The 17,344-nt window shown below is 37.4% G+C and overlaps 1 protein-coding gene across 9 annotated transcripts in view; it reads right to left on the reverse strand.

Annotated features, from left to right (window-relative positions):
* The window catches only part of MARK3 (microtubule affinity regulating kinase 3), a 75,722-nt gene that overhangs the window by 23,414 nt on the left and 34,964 nt on the right, over positions 1-17,344 (reverse strand). For all 9 annotated transcript variants that reach the window (XM_083360032.1, XM_083360029.1, XM_083360031.1 and 6 more), the window contains 5 exons: positions 15,050-15,115; positions 5,952-6,022; positions 3,621-3,677; positions 2,459-2,695; positions 2,222-2,341 (listed from right to left, as the gene is read on the reverse strand). In XM_083360032.1, coding sequence (XP_083216158.1) covers positions 2,222-2,341; positions 2,459-2,695; positions 3,621-3,677; positions 5,952-6,022; positions 15,050-15,115 — 551 coding nt within the window. The remainder of the gene's footprint in view (positions 1-2,221; positions 2,342-2,458; positions 2,696-3,620; positions 3,678-5,951; positions 6,023-15,049; positions 15,116-17,344) is intronic.

Genomic DNA, 17,344 nt, shown 5'->3' on the forward strand with positions numbered 1-17,344 from the left:
GTTAAGCTACTATGCCAAGCATGCAGATCAGCTGTACAGTGTGTAGCAATGGCAGCAATGGAACTAGCAGAGCCAGTTGTTAAACAATTTCAGTATATGACTTAATTGGTATTTAAGAATCCTTCACATACTATAACGAACATGAAGAATAGTATTTCGGCTGCAAAAATTCACACAACTGGATGGATGCACTAATGGAGTGGATATTTACTGGATTTCTACAACCCAGGTTCATTAGACCAAGGATAAGGCTAACAAAACATACTCATCAAGATGGGTACATATTATCTCTAACTTATCAGAACTAGTTGTTGAGAAAACCAAGGGAAAAGTTATGAGCCTTGTGTCCTCTTCTGGGTTTCTCATAGACAGACATTTTGATGTTTGATGGGAAAAGGGCTAACATGGACAAATCAGTATATAAATTATTTTTGCTTTCCTTTCTTCCAGAAAATAAAACAAATATATGCAGTTATTAAAATAATAATAAAATACATAATATACAATACATTAAACAAATATTTTAAAAATGTTCAGTATCAAACAATCATTTAAAAAGTGGGGAAAACATTTTTCCAGACTTCATAGATGGAACCCCTAAATGAATCTAACTTTTATTATTATAATATGATGATGATGATAAATAAATAAATAAATAAATAAATAAATAAATAAATAAATAAATAAATAAAAATACCTAATCCTAACCCTGCAAGCAAGAACTGGTGGGACCATAAAATAGAGAAAGTAGCAGAAAATGAAGAAGCTAAAATGCTCAGACAGGCACCTGCCACATAACATTCCAGACTTAACAATTGTTGATAAGAAAGGCAAAAACATGTGGATAGTGGACGTGACAGTACCTGCAGATAGCAGAAAAGAAGGAACTGGAGAAGATAACAAAATACAAAGACCTACAAATAGAAATAGAATGTGGCAATAGAAAGCAAAGATAGTACCAATAGTAATAGGTGCTTTGACAGGAACCCCAAAACAACTGGCGCACCAGTTGAACACTACTACTGGCATTGACAAATTCACCACCAGTCAATTGCAGAAGGCAGCTTTACTTGCAACCACCTACATCCTGCAATGGTACCTGTAGCACCATCAAACATCCACATCTGCCTATCTCAGGTTCTTGGGAAATCCAGTCTGATTATTGGCTGACTGTGCAACGAATCATAATAAAAGTCTGCCTATATTTCAGGTCCTGGGAAGGATTCAATAGGTGGATAAACATGACTAATTTAGTCTAGACATCTAGCTGGGTTAAGAGTAAGTTCCCATCTCTAACTCTGACTTTAACCTGATACTTACAAACCCACTGCTTATTACTAAAAATGGTGGATAGCGTCCTTCTTCCTTGAGTTGACAAAGCGCTGAAGACACATAATGCTTTCAGGAGCCACCACAAAGTGCTGAAAACATGCTATATATTAAAAATGAGCACCTTTGCCTTTCCTGAAAGGATTGTGTGGCTTCAGAGTTTTGTTGGCTCTAGAAAGAATGCCATCCACCAGTTTTAGTAATAGACAGTAAGTAATCTATTTAGTAATTGATGATCATTTAGTAATAATTACATATCACATGCCTAGCTATTCTCCAATAGTAGTACTCTGCTCATATCTTAAAAAGAAATGGTCCCATATTCTAGTTCTTGAAGACTGTTTTAAACCAACATTTTAAAATATCAACTTAACATTAAAAACCTCAATACAATTGTTGCCAATACTCTAATTTGTGGGGGGTGTATTGGTACAAAAATAAATCTAATGATCAGCCAGGATCAGATTGCTATAATTAAGTCATTCAGTTAGATTCAGACTCACAAAGAGCACTTCAGGTGGAACACAACAACTCTTTAAAATTCAGAAACTTAAAAACACCAAGGACAGAGTTCATTACTGACAATATGATGATTTCGGTCAACTGTATAGTGCCATGGTTAGCACAATATGCAATGTTTGTATAGCCAGCAACAAAGTGTGAGTTTCTCAAGTAATGGAGAGGGCAGTTAATTATATCTGGTATAAAATATGCTGTAGGCATTTTAAAATATCCAAGTATGTTTTCTCTTTCTGCAACTGAAAAACAACTGGGGAGATCTAGCAGATGAAAAGTTATTAAGGAATATATTCTATGCAAAAATAAATGTAAAAATTATTAAGTCTACTACTACTGTTACAGTAAAATAAAAGTTTATTCAGTATGCTATTACCTCAAGAGTGCCTCTTTTAGTTGGGTTTAGCACCAGGAAACGTTTTAGCAGGTTTTCACAATCTGTTGACATGTAGAAAGGAATCCTGTATTTTCCTCTTAACACTCTCTCTCTGAGTTCCTTAAATCAACAGCGATCAGAAAATTACAAAAAGCAGTCAATATGCTAATACAGCTGAGAAATGACACAAAAAGTATTTCCCATTCCTCATCTTTTAAATATAAATTAGCTACATACCTTCAGATTCTGCCCGTCAAAAGGGAGAGATCCACTCACAAGAGTATAAAGAATGACACCTAAGCTCCAAACGTCTACTTCAGGTCCATCATATTTCTTGCCTTGGAAGAGTTCTGGAGCAGCATAGGGAGGGCTGCCACAAAATGTGTCCAGTTTATTACCAACTGTAAACTCATTACTAAAACCAAAATCAGCTATTTTAATGTTCATGTCTGCATCAAGTAATAGATTTTCAGCCTATAGGGAAAGAAATAATTTGATAAGACTGGGGGGGGGTGTTTCTTGGCACAAAAAATAAACAGCTGGCCTTCAAGATGAGGTTTATATAATTGGCATAACAGTTAAAGATTTAACAGATAAACAGTTGAACATTATCTGGCAACTGAAAATAAAGAATGTAAAATATACCCAATTATTTATTATTACTTAATAAAGATTTATCATCTTTATGAAAAGATAGCAAAAAGCTGGGCGTTTTTTTTCCAAAAGCTGAAGCTTCATAATTAATTTTCAGAATATTGTTTAGAACTGAGTAAAAAAGGAAAGATAAGGTAGAAGCTTTTGGCAGTGAGAAATTAAAGTGAAACAGTTGAAGTTTTAAAGGTGGCCACTGAAGAAGGAAAGGAAAGCTAGAAAACAGGTTTAAAATCTTGGAACAACACATGAAGAACTGAGGAAATAAGGGAAATTAAGCAAAGATGCTGAAAGCCCAAACAAAGATGGAGTTATAAGGATATTATAGTACATGCAAGCTGGAATGTTGCTGCTGTTACAGTCTGGAAATAGACTATATCACACTAAGTAAGAACAACTTTTCATAGAGACAAGGAATGATGGAATAATAAACATAGACAGCTTAAAATAAGGAGTTAGATGTGTTGCTTCTACTTTTGCCTTTAAATCATCTTGTACTTGTGCAACAGAGCCCCTTTTAGTATAAAAAACATTTTAAAATACTTTTTTGTATGTTTTCCTAAAATAAGTTCAACTCTATTAAAATGCCAGCCAAATATTAGCCTTAACATGCCAAGCTAGTTCATCTTTGTCACAGAATATAATCCATTATTTTTTTCAGACTAAAGCAAAAGTTAAATGTAAGAGTAAAAAAATATGGACTAAAATTGTAAATTATTGCACATAAAATTCTTTATAATTCTCTTACCTTGAGATCTCTGTGAACAATATGCTTTTGGTGGCAATACTGCACTGCAGATACTATCTGTATAGAAAGGTTCGATGATAAAAATAGACATTGTTTATAGAATCAGATTCTGCAGTCACATATTCTAGCAACTGTGCTTAAAGTTAGGAAAAGTTATAGAGTTTATATAGGACATAATATGAGTGCGAAGGAGTGCAGCTCCAAACATATTTTTCAAAATTAGTAAGAATTATTCAAATAGTAGTATTTACTACAATACTGAAGGCAAGTCTATTATTCATATTGGCTGTTATTAATCTTCCATTAGCCGCCCACTTTTTAAAATTTTCTGAGTAATTCCCATGGGCCCTAAATGTGCCCATGCATATTTTTGAAATAAAATTAATGATGAAGGTGAGTCCTTTGCTATGTAGCATTTTAGTCCCCATATGCAAAAATATATTTTTTAAAAACTTATATTAAGATAGAAATCTGGGTTCTAAGAAGGTTATTTTAAAGATTGTAATGGTAATAACATAATTATACAAAAGTAATTCATTTAGAGTACAGAAAAAAAGCTTTCAATAACATGAAGAAGGATTATAATTAAAAAATCAATTCTAACAAGGAAAACAAATTTGCAAGACTGCATAAGAAGCCTACATGATTACAACAAAATGCTCAGTAAAAGATCTGAAAATTAAAACTGCACATATAAAAGATGCATATAGATGGAGGAAAGAGTAATGTACCACCAAGGAAGAGTACACAATTGCAAAGAGTCCATAATTGCAAAGTTGGTCTTACAGTGAGTAGAGATTGACAAAGAATATCAGGAACAATTAAAATAACTCATTCAGAAATGTTCAAAATAAATCAGTATCTTATCTGCATAATTAAGTCAGTTAAATACTAGCAGACAAAAAAAGAAAGAAAACAAAAAATAAATTACTCAATTCCAGCTTCTGCTCAATCTTCCTCAGTAAGATGGGATGTGTTCCTCTTGGCAATTACAAAGAGCAGAATGAAGGGGCAAGCCTAAAGCATGGGACTGAGGAAGTGTGATATGAGTAACTTGAACTCTCTAAGGCCAGATGCAAAGCAAGGGAGCTTATTGATAATCTGGTTGAACCTCTATGCATTCTGGACAGGTAATGAAGTATCAGATGAATGTAGAGAACAAATGTCCCTCAAAAGATTAAAAGAGGAGGATCCACAGAAACTCTTCCAGCTGAGTTTTAGGCTGGAATGCAGGACTGAAGTTGTTCACATTTGGGCCACTAAGAAACTGTTTTGGATTCTCTACTCTTTTAATATTTTTATTAATTATTTAACTAAGCAAGTGAACAAAATGGTTATCAAATCTGCAGATGACACATTGGATGGAACATTAATATCCCATTCATAAACCATTTTCACAACTTACAAAAATGAGCTAAAGATTAACAGATTGAAATATAATACATAAAAGTAAAATTCTTCACTTAGGAAAAAGAAATCAGTATAGGATGAGGAACAGCTGGTAACAGCACTTGTGAAAAATGTCTTCATAAACAAGTGGGTTGCAAACTGAGAATAAGCCAACAATGTGATTACTGCATGAACAGCAAATGAAATTTTAAACAGCAATAAAAACAAATTGAAATCACAATAGTTCCACTTCCTTCTAGGTTAATCACACTGCCTCTCAAAGCTTGTGCCCAGTTGTGGACATCAGAATATAAAAAGGAATTAGACAAACTGGAGCAGGTTCTGAGAACAGCAAACTGAATTATCAGGGAGCTAAAAATTGAATCCTATGATGAAATATTGAAAGAATGGAGATATTTAGCCTGAAAAGAGGGAATATGACAGCATTCTTTAAATATCTGCAAAGGTATCAGAAGATACCAAGACCTGTTCTCATCCTACAGGGCATCAAAATCAATTTAAGATAAAGAAAGCACATGCTAATTGAATATTAGGAAACATTCCACAATAATGTATTTTTGCTTCTCTTTACTTGACATACTAAAGCTGAAGAGAGACAAACTTAAGTTGTCAATCCTTTCGGTTCCTTTATAGAACTGAGATTAGATTTAATGGCCTAAAAGTCTTTTCCTGCTCTGATTGGATTCTTCTATTAAGAGTATTCTCCATTAACTCCTTGTAGAAACACTGTATTATGTAGGAGTTACCTTCCTTTAATTCTGTATCATATAACTTACAGCATCAACACTGGTGGACTGCTGTCACATTGTTGAAGTCAATTTTATCAGTATTATCCACCATGAACAAATGCCTCTATAAGGATGAGATCAATCATTAACAGAAAAAAATATTGAAATATTTTACATCAAATTATTTTTATACCTGTCTAAATTTCGCTCTTGCCTCTTTTTCCTTCATTCTTCCATGTGCAACTAGATAATCAAATACCTCCCCTGTAATTAAGGCATAAAAAAGAAAAACAGATCACTTAATGATCAAATAGTAAATTATTCTTCACTGTGACAATAAATGTATAATTAGAAACTAACAGGACATTCATGTGTAATCTTATAGATTTCAAGTTATATTTTGTTAAACGTCTTCAGAATTGTTATGTTGTTTCTACTTGTTTTGGGGTTTTTGTTTAATACTTTAGAACAGGGGTGTCAAACTGCCGGCACCATGGGCTGGAAGCGCCCTCCGGAAGCTGCGCCCATCCCATTGCCGGCAATGGCAAAACTGTCCCGATACATTGCGTGACGTCACATGACGTCGAGTTTGACATGTCTGCTTTAGAACAATCATTTTACATTAATATTAATTTTGAACTACTGTGAACGTTTTGAAACACTGGAGGATAAATGGGCTATAATTGTTTAGATAAGTAAGTCAAATAACTACAAGAAATGACAGCAGGAACAAAGCAGAAAGACTAACTCTTTCTCTTTCTCACTTTCCAACTTTCTCACCAATGTTGGAATTGGTATTCCAAAACATGCTTTTTCTAATCTTGGTGATGTAAGATAATCATGACAGCAATAATAAATAACACCGAATCTAATTTTGATCCAAAATGGTGATTCCTTTAGATTCAACTGCATATTGCATGAAAGAGATAATTTTGCCTGTGCTCAATCTCCTGTAATAAATGGCACTGGGTAATTAACTTTTAGTAACACAAGGAAGAAAAAAGTATTATTATTTATACCATATTATTTTATATTTTTTTTAGTTTTGCATATGATTTGTTATGTCCTGATCATGCTTCTTTTTCCCCCAAGCTGTAGTCTATGGGATAGTTCAAATATTGAGAATGTTTGCTGTCCATTATGTCAAATTCTTCCCCGCTTTCTGTATTAAATAAGGTCAAAATTATTGTTGCAGCAATATCACATAAAGTTAGATCACTAATGATGGGAAACTGAAGAAGTTTATAATGACTTGTACCTAGTGTTAGAATCAAGAGTAAATACATGAATATAATGTGAAGGGGGAAACTGCCTGAATCACTTTCTTATACTACCACAGATTCCTCTGTCCAGTTATTAGCAATTTTCCATCATCTATAGCCTCATATTTAGAGCCTCTAGCTCTCCTGAACTTTTACATACAACGATACGCAGATGACTTTGGGGAAACTATGTGAGCTGCTTTCCCATCCTATAACAAATATAGTGCACATATTTTAAGAGAATTGGAAAGAATTTCAGGATAACATATCTTGCATTCCTTTAAAGCTCCCCCATAATGTATATGTAAGAAATTACTTCTGCAGTTAGGGAAGCAGGGACTGTGGTTACTATGCTTCTATACTTGAGAGAGTTGCATGACTTCAACGAAGATCCCTATAAATGGAGTTTGCAAGGAAAACATATGCCAAAGCAACAATCCCTCACCTTGGAAAATATGTGAAAGCTCTTCACAACCCCATTTTTTCAGGGTCTAGAACAGAGTGGTTTAACTTCCAAACTATTTAGGCCCAACAGGAAAAAAAAATCTCCATACTAATTTGCAAATTATGATTGGTCACTAGGTTCAAAGTTATAATGGACTCTTGAAAAGCTAGTCATCACCCAGTTTCAAAGTTATGGCCACTGCAGCAGCCCTGCAATCACATGAACAAAATTTGGGTGGATTTTCCCTTATGATTGACAGCAGCGATGCTGTAGTAGCCTCCTGCCCATTTCTCTCAAAATCCTGCTCCACAGGCCTTCAGCCTGCTTTCATACTCCATTGAGTCCCAGACCCTCCTCCCCAACCCGTCACTGATTGCTCGCTTGTCTTCTGTAGAGCTCCAGAGCTTGAGTTGGAGACAAAAAGCAAGCTGCTCCATTCCTTGGCATCCCTAGGCTGCACAACTCTGTCCCGGAAGCAGATACCATTTTTGGAGTGGCCACAATATAGATATTCGATATTGCCATGAAGCTAACAGGGATGCCCAGTGGCAAAACAGCCTACTCTCCTTCACCAATGCAAACTCTGGAGCTCTGGAATTCCACAGAACGTAAGCTAGTGATTGGTGACAAGGGGTAGGGAGGAGAATGTGGGACCTGGTGGGGAAGGAAAGCAGGCCCAAACCTTGTGGAGATCCCAAGGGGCAGGAAGGGTACCTGGGGGGGGGGACCCTGGAAGACCAAGAACAAGTGGATGTGGGCCTATGCTAGGCTTCCCCTACCTGAGGCACCTGTAACAGCCATATCAATAATCAGCCAGCAACCACTTATACAAATAATCTGTCAACGCTGCTAACATTGGATGTTTTTCCACTGGCAACAGATGGAGATGCAACCGTTTTCTTCTTTTTCTTTTTAGAGTTAGATGATGCTGGGGGAAGGAATGTGGATGAGAGTCTAGCTAGACATAATAATACTGAACCTAGTGTGAGAACCAAGGTTATTGAAATAAGAGATGATAAAGAATTGGCGGGCTGGAGAGCTGGAGGGGAAGCCCGCATTTCAAACTAATCGGGCAATGTGATTTATGACTGTTAATTGGAAGGGGGGAATTGTGCTTTGATACTATGTGCTCTGGGGAGGGGAACTCAGTTTTTGGCTTCAATTATGTTAGTGCTGGTGCTATGCTACTCAAATAAAGATTCCTTAGGTAAACAATACCTCAAAGTTCTTCGAAGAGTGTCATCTTTCAGAATCATGACATTTAAGCCCAAAACTCCAACTTTTGGCTTAAACTATCTTGGGGTCCCGAGCCCCAGTCACTGTCCCTAGAATCAAGGGATAAGCCGACAAAGATTCAGGGAAGATATCAGCATGGAGAGAGAACACCTGAAACCAGCACCCTGGCAGTGGCTGCTACCCGGGGGGGGGGCGGAGCGACAGCCAGCGCGCCAATAGAGAAGGAACTTTTTCAGGCTTCCCAGCTGGGGGCAAAGCCCATGTTGCTGATCTGGTTGTCAGAACAGGCCCAGTCCAGCAGAGACTCCAGACGCCTCAAGATGGCCTTGACACATTCTAGTGCTTCAAAGGCAGACGAGGTTGAGCTACGATGAAAAGATTCCCACATGTCACGTTCCCCAGACCGGTGGAGAGCTACAAAATTGTCTGTCGCTAAGGACTTGGGTGAGTGGAAGTACCTGACCACAGCTCGTAGTCAGTCAGTGGAGAAGTTGGTGGAGAGGTTCGAGGAGCTAGAGATGAGAAGCAAAGAGCAACCCTCCCATTCCCCATACACCAGCGATCAGGATGATCGACAAGACAGCCACCAACTCCTGACAAGGGGAACCCCCAGCCCCTCCTGTACAGATCAGACAGCCTCCCTGTCCTCGAAGCCCCCTACCAGAGCCTCCAGCCCCGCAGAGAGAGATAGCTCCAGCTGTCACCCCTTCAAAAGCCCAGATTGCTGCCGAGATAAGAGCCCGAATCATTGACGGGACAACCAATCCCCGGATCGACATGCTTATCGATCATCCAGCCCGGGGCCCCCACAGAATTTTTTTTTAATTCCATTTATATCCCGCCCTTCTCCGAAGACTCAGGGCGGCTTACAAACTTAGCAGTAGCCTTCATTCTATGTATATGCCTACTTATTAGGGCTTTCACACACACCCCAAGCGGCATTATTACAAAGTCAGCTTAATTGCCCCCAACAATCTGGGTCCTCATTTTACCTACCTCGGAAGGATGGAAGGCTGAGTCAACCTTGAGCCTGGTGGGATGCGAACCTTCACTAATTGCAGGCAGCTGGTGTTACTTAAGGAGGCATTAGCCCACTGCTCCACCAAGGCTCTGGGGGATGCCGCAGCCCCCACAGATGGTAGCCCAGCAATCTCTGCTAGTGCAGCAGCCAAGCTGAGGGTGGTCGCAGCCCCCAAACTTGCAGCAGCTGATTGGGGACTTTCAACAACTTGGGGTGATGCAGCCACCAGATCAGTAACAGATGGGAGTACAGCAGCAAGAGTGAGGATGGCCGCTGACTCCGAATGTACAGCTATTGCTGAGGGGCCTGCAAGCGATGGGGATCCAGCAACAACTCCCTCAGGGGCCACAGGGGGGCCTACAGCAACTGGGAATAGCCCCCCACAGGCCAGCAGCAGGGGGGCTGGCAGCAGCCCCCATCCAGGCAACCATTGTGAGACCTACGGCAACTAGGGATGCCACAACCACAGGCAATGCAGCAACAGCTGTGGTGGTGGCAACAGCCCCCAAACGTGCAGCAACTGTAGGGAGGCTTGCAGCCACTAGAGGTGCAGCAGCTGCCATGGGGGGGCAGCAACAGCTGGGGGCGCAACAGCCACAGTGGGAAGGTTAGCAACCATTGATGGCACCACCCCCTCAGAGCAACCTTCGATGGGGACCCAGAGAAGCTGAATTTTTTTCTTCAACCAAGTGCGCTCTCACTGGAGCTGCTGTGCCTATCTCTATCCGAACCCAGCCGCTATGGTCGACATGATTGTGTCCAGTTTAGAAGGAGAAGCATTTGAGTGCCTGAACAATTTATATAACGAGCAGGCACCTAAATTGGAGGACCCCCATCTCTTCCTCCTAGGACTGAGAGCAAGGTTCAAGGACCCATCCATTGCCCTCAAAGCGGAAGAACAAGTCCACAAGATAAAGCAAGCCGGCAGGCCTGCACTGGAATACGTATGAGTTTCACAAGATAGCCAGTTGGATAGAGAGGTGGCCCGAGCAATCCCTAGTCCAGGGGTCGGCAACCTTAAACACTCAAAGAGCCATTTGTACCTGTTTCCCACAGAAAACAAAACAATGGGAGCCACAGAACCCTTTTGACATCTAAAATGAAGATAACACTGCATATATTGTTTTTTTTACCTTTATGCTATGTATAAAAAAACTAGTGTGTTGCATTTATGAAATCAATTAACTGCTACAAAGAAAACAAATTTTTATTTCTGCATGCAACCAAAACATTTTGAACTCCAAAAAAAAAAAAGATGCCGGGTCGAAGGTTACTTTCAAATAAAATACTCAATGTCTATTTGAGTCCTCCTCGTATTTATGAAATAAAAAGCCGGTGCAAACTATAAAAACTACAAATAGAAAAATAGGAAACAAAAATGGGGGAAAAAAAGGACAGGAGAAAGAGGGGAAAAAACCCTTTCTCCTTCATCCCAACAGGTAAAAAAATTTTAGTAGCTTATCTACCATCTTTAAATGTAGCATAATTATCCCCATACCTCATCTCTTAGTTAAAAAAAAATCAAAGTATTTCATTAAGGACAACCACATATATTCCCATTCTCTCTCCCTCCCTCCCTCCCTCTCTCCCTCCCTTCCCTCTCCCTTTCTACCCATTCATTCATTAGTCCGAATGCCCACATGTGCCCACACACATGCGTGCACCCACACACAACTTTTTCTATCTTGCTTTCGTGGGGTTAGAGAGGAGGAGGAACCGGCCCAAACAGAATGGGACAAATGACGGCTGTCGTAAGACGCCCACTGCATCTCAGGTACCACCATGGCTGACACACCACAGACGTTCTTATTCCGCTGGCTCTACACACACACACACACACACACACACAGACAGACACAAAGAGTTTCATCTGTCGGAACCAAAAAACTACAACCAGCAAACTTGTAGTTAAGGATAGGTAATAGGAAAGATGAGGAGTATCATAGTAACACAGCTTTACTAATTATTTTGACAGTGTTGTAGGAATTAGTTGTTAAGCAGAGTGACGGCATGGGAAAAAACTGTCTTTATGTCTAGTCATTCTGGTGTGCAATGCCTTGTAGCGTTGTCTTGAGGAACGAAGTTGAAATAGTTTATGTCCAGGATGTGAGGGGTCTGTAGATAATTTTCACAGCCCTCTTTCTTGCTTGTGATGTATACAGGCCCTCAATGGAAAGCAGGCTGGTAGCAATTGTTTTTTCTGTTTTTTTCTAACTATTCGATGAAGTCTGTGTCTGCCTTGTTTGGTTGCAGTTCCAAACCAGACAGTTATAGAGGTGCAAAGGACAGACTCAATAATTCCTTTGTAAAACTGTATCAGTAGCTCCTTGGGCAGTGTGAGTTTTCTGAGTTGGCGCAGGAAGAACATTCTTTGTTGTGCTTTTTTATGACATTTCTGATGTTAGGTGTCCATTTTAAATCTTGAGATATAGAACCTAGAAACTTGAAGGTCTCTACTGTTGATACTGTGTTGTCTAGTATTGTAAGAGGTTGTAGAATAGTACAGTTTCTCCTTAAGTCTACTGTCATTTCTACAGTTTTGAATGTGTTCAGTTCAAGATTGTTCCAGCTGCACCACAAGGCTAGTTGTTTAATCTCCCATCTGTATGCTGATTTGTTGTTGTCTCGAATGAGGCCAATCACTGTTGTATCATCTGCAAACTTCAGTACTTTAACAGAGGGATCTTTCGAGATGCAGTCATTGGGATATAGAGAGAAGTGGAGAGAGTACACAGTCCTGGAGGGCCCCCGTGCTAATTGTACACGTATCTAATGTGATTTTGTCTAGCTTCACTTGCTGCTTTCTGTCTGTTAGAAAGCTTATGATCCACTTACAGGTGTGGTCAGTCACGGCTAGCTGATTTAGTTTAGTGAAAAGAATTATCTGGAATGATGGTATCGAATGTTGAGCTAAAATCTACAAAAAGGACCCTTGCATAGGTCTTTAGAGATTCAAGATGTGGTAGGATGTAGTGCAGAGCCATATTAACAGTATCATCTGCTGATCTATTTGCTCGGTAGGCAAATTGCAAGGGGTCTAAAAGCAATTTCTGTGATAGTTTTTGGGTGGGCCAGCACTAACCTTTCAAAGGTTTTCATAACTACAGATGTGAGAGGAATCCATTTGCAGTCATTCAGTTCTTCAATGGAGGGCTTCTTTGGCACTGGGATGATAGTAGAGCATTTGAAGCAAGAAGGAACATAGCACATCTCAAGTGATTTATTAAAGATTCGGGTGAAGATGGGGGCCAATTGATCAGCACAAGCTTTCAAGCAAGGAGTTATCTTGTCTGGGCCAGGTGCTTTTCCAGGCTTTTGTCTGTGAAATAGACCTTCCACATCATTTTCTGTCATCACCAGAGCTGGGGAACCCAAGGGAATGGGGTCAGTTGTAGGAAGTATGGCTGTTATTGGTGTATCTGAGATGGAGATGGTGCAGAACATCTATCCAGAGGGGAAGACTAGCTGGAGAGGCCCTGTTAAAGAAACTCCTGAATTCAAAGACTAGATAGAAAGGGAAGTGCTTGGAGAGTGATGAATCCATTAGCTACTTTGTGTGGTCAAAGGTTTTAAACAACAACAACAACCACAAAAACAATAATAAGTGGTGATGGGAAAAGCTATAGATTTTCCAGGCATTAAAATATTCCTCAATGTTGACATCATCAACAAAATATGGGCCTTCATGTACCTGTCCATCTTATCCCTAGTAAGCCTCTGAAACCATTTTTAATGCTGTGCAGGTTAATGGACTCAAATTGATCTTGGATAATCTAGCCCAAGACCATTAAGTGCTTTAACAATCATTAACTATACTTTATATTGAACCCAGAAACAACAGAAAATCAATAGAGTTGGTAGATAATCACAGCTCCAAGTTGACTGTTGGGACTTAGCCAACCAATGGTCTAGAAAAGGATTAATTTTGCCTTATTTAGATGGTAGTACAGAGGAAATTATTTGTATGTTTTTGTTTAAAAAAGGAAGACTTGATATAGCTTTCAGCTTGTAGCTATTACTGAAATATGTCTTTTCCTACCTGCAAGACAAACTGCATGAAAATTAAACACCTCATTTTCAGAAGTCAATTTAACATCAAATATTGGGACTGTCCAGAATATTAATAAAAATTAAATTAAAAACCAAAAGCATGACTAAGCCAAGATAGGGAAAATCCTGAAGTAGAAACTAATCAATCATAATAAAACCACAAGGGATTAAATGTTATTTGAAGCCCAATATGAAGACCATCCTGACCAGATTTAGTTCCTTTATAACTTTTAGAATAAATAAGTAAATAAAACTAAATATGAAATGTAAAACACAAAATTATTTAAAAAGTATCTGAGGATTTGGAGAAGCTAACTGTTCTAAAATAATCAGAAACAACTGTAAGCACTGATTCCTCAGGAGATAAAAGTATCAAAGTATTGCTAAAATTTAAGTTCTGATGCTTTGAAAAATATTTAAAATTTCTTTTATATTGTATTAAATATGACTATAAACTGTTCCCACAGATAATCTTTAATCACCAGTTAATCTAATCAGTGTTCCTTATCACTGAGAAGGAAGCTATTCTATGAAAATAAAAAAAAATCTGTTCAACCATTTCTTACAGTATATTTACATGCTAAATATAAATAAATTGTTCTGTATATGAACAATGAGATCTCTTTTGTAACTCTTAGTGACCAAGATTTCATTTTGTTTTCAAAAATGCAAAATAAAGAGGAAGTAATGAAGATAAAATTATCTTGTTTGTGGACAATTCTTAGGCTTAACCCCAAACATTTTGATAGCTAATCATAACAGTCTACGTATAAAATGTTTTATTGTGTACAAATAAAACAGAAAGTGATATACTGTGCTGTGCAAGTGATATACTGTACTGTGTACAAAGGACAAACCAGTGTAAAAATGTTTATTTGCAAATTAACATGTTATTTAGAAAATATATAAAGCACCAAGGACATAAAAGAAAGAATTGAGGGGAAAATACACATTTCACGAATTACACTTTTTATTTTCCCAACTGGATGGAAACGGAGTTTATTAATATAACAAATACAATTATTTAAACAGGGCAAATAAATTAACAAGTACAAGTGTTTTTTGAAAGAACAAACATCTAAAGTTCTGGAATCCTATGCTAGATAACTTTTGAGTCCTTGCTTAATAACAAGGGAAAAGTAATCACTGAAAATAATTAAGTATTCTTATATTTACAAGGAAAGTAAAGTGGTGATTCTTAAATTTCTTATTCAAAAATAAAATTTTATATAAATAGAAGCTAGATAAATGTTTTGCATGCAAGTGCTTGAACTTACCTCCACTTGCATATTCCATGATTAAGTAGAGTGTTTTTTCAGTCTCAATTACTTCAAATAATTTAACTGGAACAATAACAACCAAAAAAAAAAGGAAGAGAAAGAACCAATTTAGAGATGCTATCAGTTATACGCATTTACTTCTACAATATTTGTGTATTTCATTCTCCTACCTGATATTCCAGTGAATGATATCACATACAAAATACATATTTTGATCAAATTTTCCTTGGAATACAAGAACAGCAAAGAATTGCTAAGCACATTAGAAACCTGGCTCCTTTTGCAAATTGCCATCTCAATTTTCTACTTAATGTCCTTTGGCTAGAAATGCTAACAACTGACTCTACATAGTATGTTGTTTTCACTGAGTCATAGCCTCTCCTTAAGCTGAACTGCATATTCTATAATTAAAATCACAGGGGAATCTCAAAAGCAGTTTACAGGCAGAGATGAGTATTCACAGAAAAATGTCAAAAGCCTTGCTAAACATCAGCTGAAAGAAAGCTCTCTGCATTGCAACAATAGCATTTTTTCTCTATTAGGGGATGCAGTACTAAAACCAATTAAGTTCAGACCTCTATGTAGTTTCAGGAAGCACCCATTGATTATATTTTAGGAAGTTAACTCCACCCTCCCTCCCCAGAACAAATCAAAGGCTAATGCAGTAACATTTAAGTGAGCCCATCCTGTTATTTCACTGTCACATTCAGGAGATTTAAAATACTATATACGTAAACATTTATTACTGTAATATATAATACAGCTAAATTTATTTAAATAAGCAAGCTAAAGCAATGGAAACAAAATAACAAAACATTACCTATTAACAATCATACAAGAATACATAATTATAACCTAGTTCTCCATTATATCCATCACAATTCTCATTCGAAATCAACACAAAACTTGCTTTTGATATCTTCTCAAGACAGCATAAGAATTCATTAATGGTAACAATTTTATTTTAAAATCTGAAAACTAACCTTTACCATTATTACTCTTTTTCTTAAGAAAGTCAGAAAAAATGTGTTCTATTTAGTTGACTAGGATTTGAATAGAAAGTTTTATTAAGAAAAAGTAAAATGCTGAATGATACTGATCTTGGTTCCGAACCAAACATATGGGAATTGTACTCCTCCATTCAGAGGTGCTTCATTATTTGAGGTTTTACTGGGTTAGTAAATGATCAGCAAGCAACAGGTGAGGCAAATATTTTGTACAGTTACATTTTGTGCACCTATTTCAGCCATTCCTGGATAAGGGGTCTCAAAATTACTGATGCCTTACTGACCACCCATTTACATTATGATACATGGTGTTGCCCTTGGAAAATATTTAGAAGCTACTGCATGGAGCTTCTTCTTCAAAAGCATATTACTATCATTTCAAAGAAATCAAAATGGCCTTTGAAGTAAACCAGGAAAAAACGTTATTACTCAAGTTTTCTAATAGCAATAGCACTTAAGACTTATATACCACTTCACAGTGCTTTACAGCCCTCTCTAAGTGGTTTACAGAGTCAACATATTGCCCCCAACAATCTGGGTCCTCATTTTACCAACCTCAGAAGGATGGAAGGATGAGTCAACCTTGAGCCAGTTAGAATCGAACTGCCTGGCAATTGGCAGAATTAGCTTGCAATTCAGCATTCTAACCACTACGCCACATTAAATAATATATACATATAATACTGTGTATGAACATAATATCATTTAATTATTCATTCTAGTATACTATGTATGTTCAGATCAGGGGCTTTTTCAAACTTGGCCCTTTTATGACTTGTGGACTTCAACTCCCAGAATTACTCAGCCAGCATGCCTGGCTGAGGAATTCTGGGAGTTGAAGTCCACAAGTCATAAAAGGGCAAGTTTGAAGACCTTTGGTTTAGATAGTGAAATGATATTTTCAGATTAATATGAATAGAGATGTGCATATGGTTACTGGAAGAAATTTATAGAAATAAGGCAGACTTCAGTATTAAAACATCAATTTTTCATAATTATAATCTTTATATTACATTTGGTTAATTAAGGTTTTTGCCTCAAGCTAAGAATACAATATTTATTCAATTTCTGGTGAACTTATAACTATCAAAGATCAAGTCTTCCTACATATCTGATAATTATAAAAGTACTAATTGAGAACTAAACATTGCTAATGAATTATACTGATTAGAGACACACAAGATTCAAAATATTCCTTTCAAATAATTATTCAAATCAATATTCACAGCTCGATCATATACTCAGATAACATCACAAATATAATCTAAGTTTTTCTCAAATTAGC

The sequence above is a fragment of the Vipera ursinii genome, assembly GCF_947247035.1.
Source record: "Vipera ursinii genome assembly, chromosome: 1".
In the NCBI taxonomy this organism is placed as follows: domain Eukaryota; kingdom Metazoa; phylum Chordata; class Lepidosauria; order Squamata; family Viperidae; genus Vipera; species Vipera ursinii.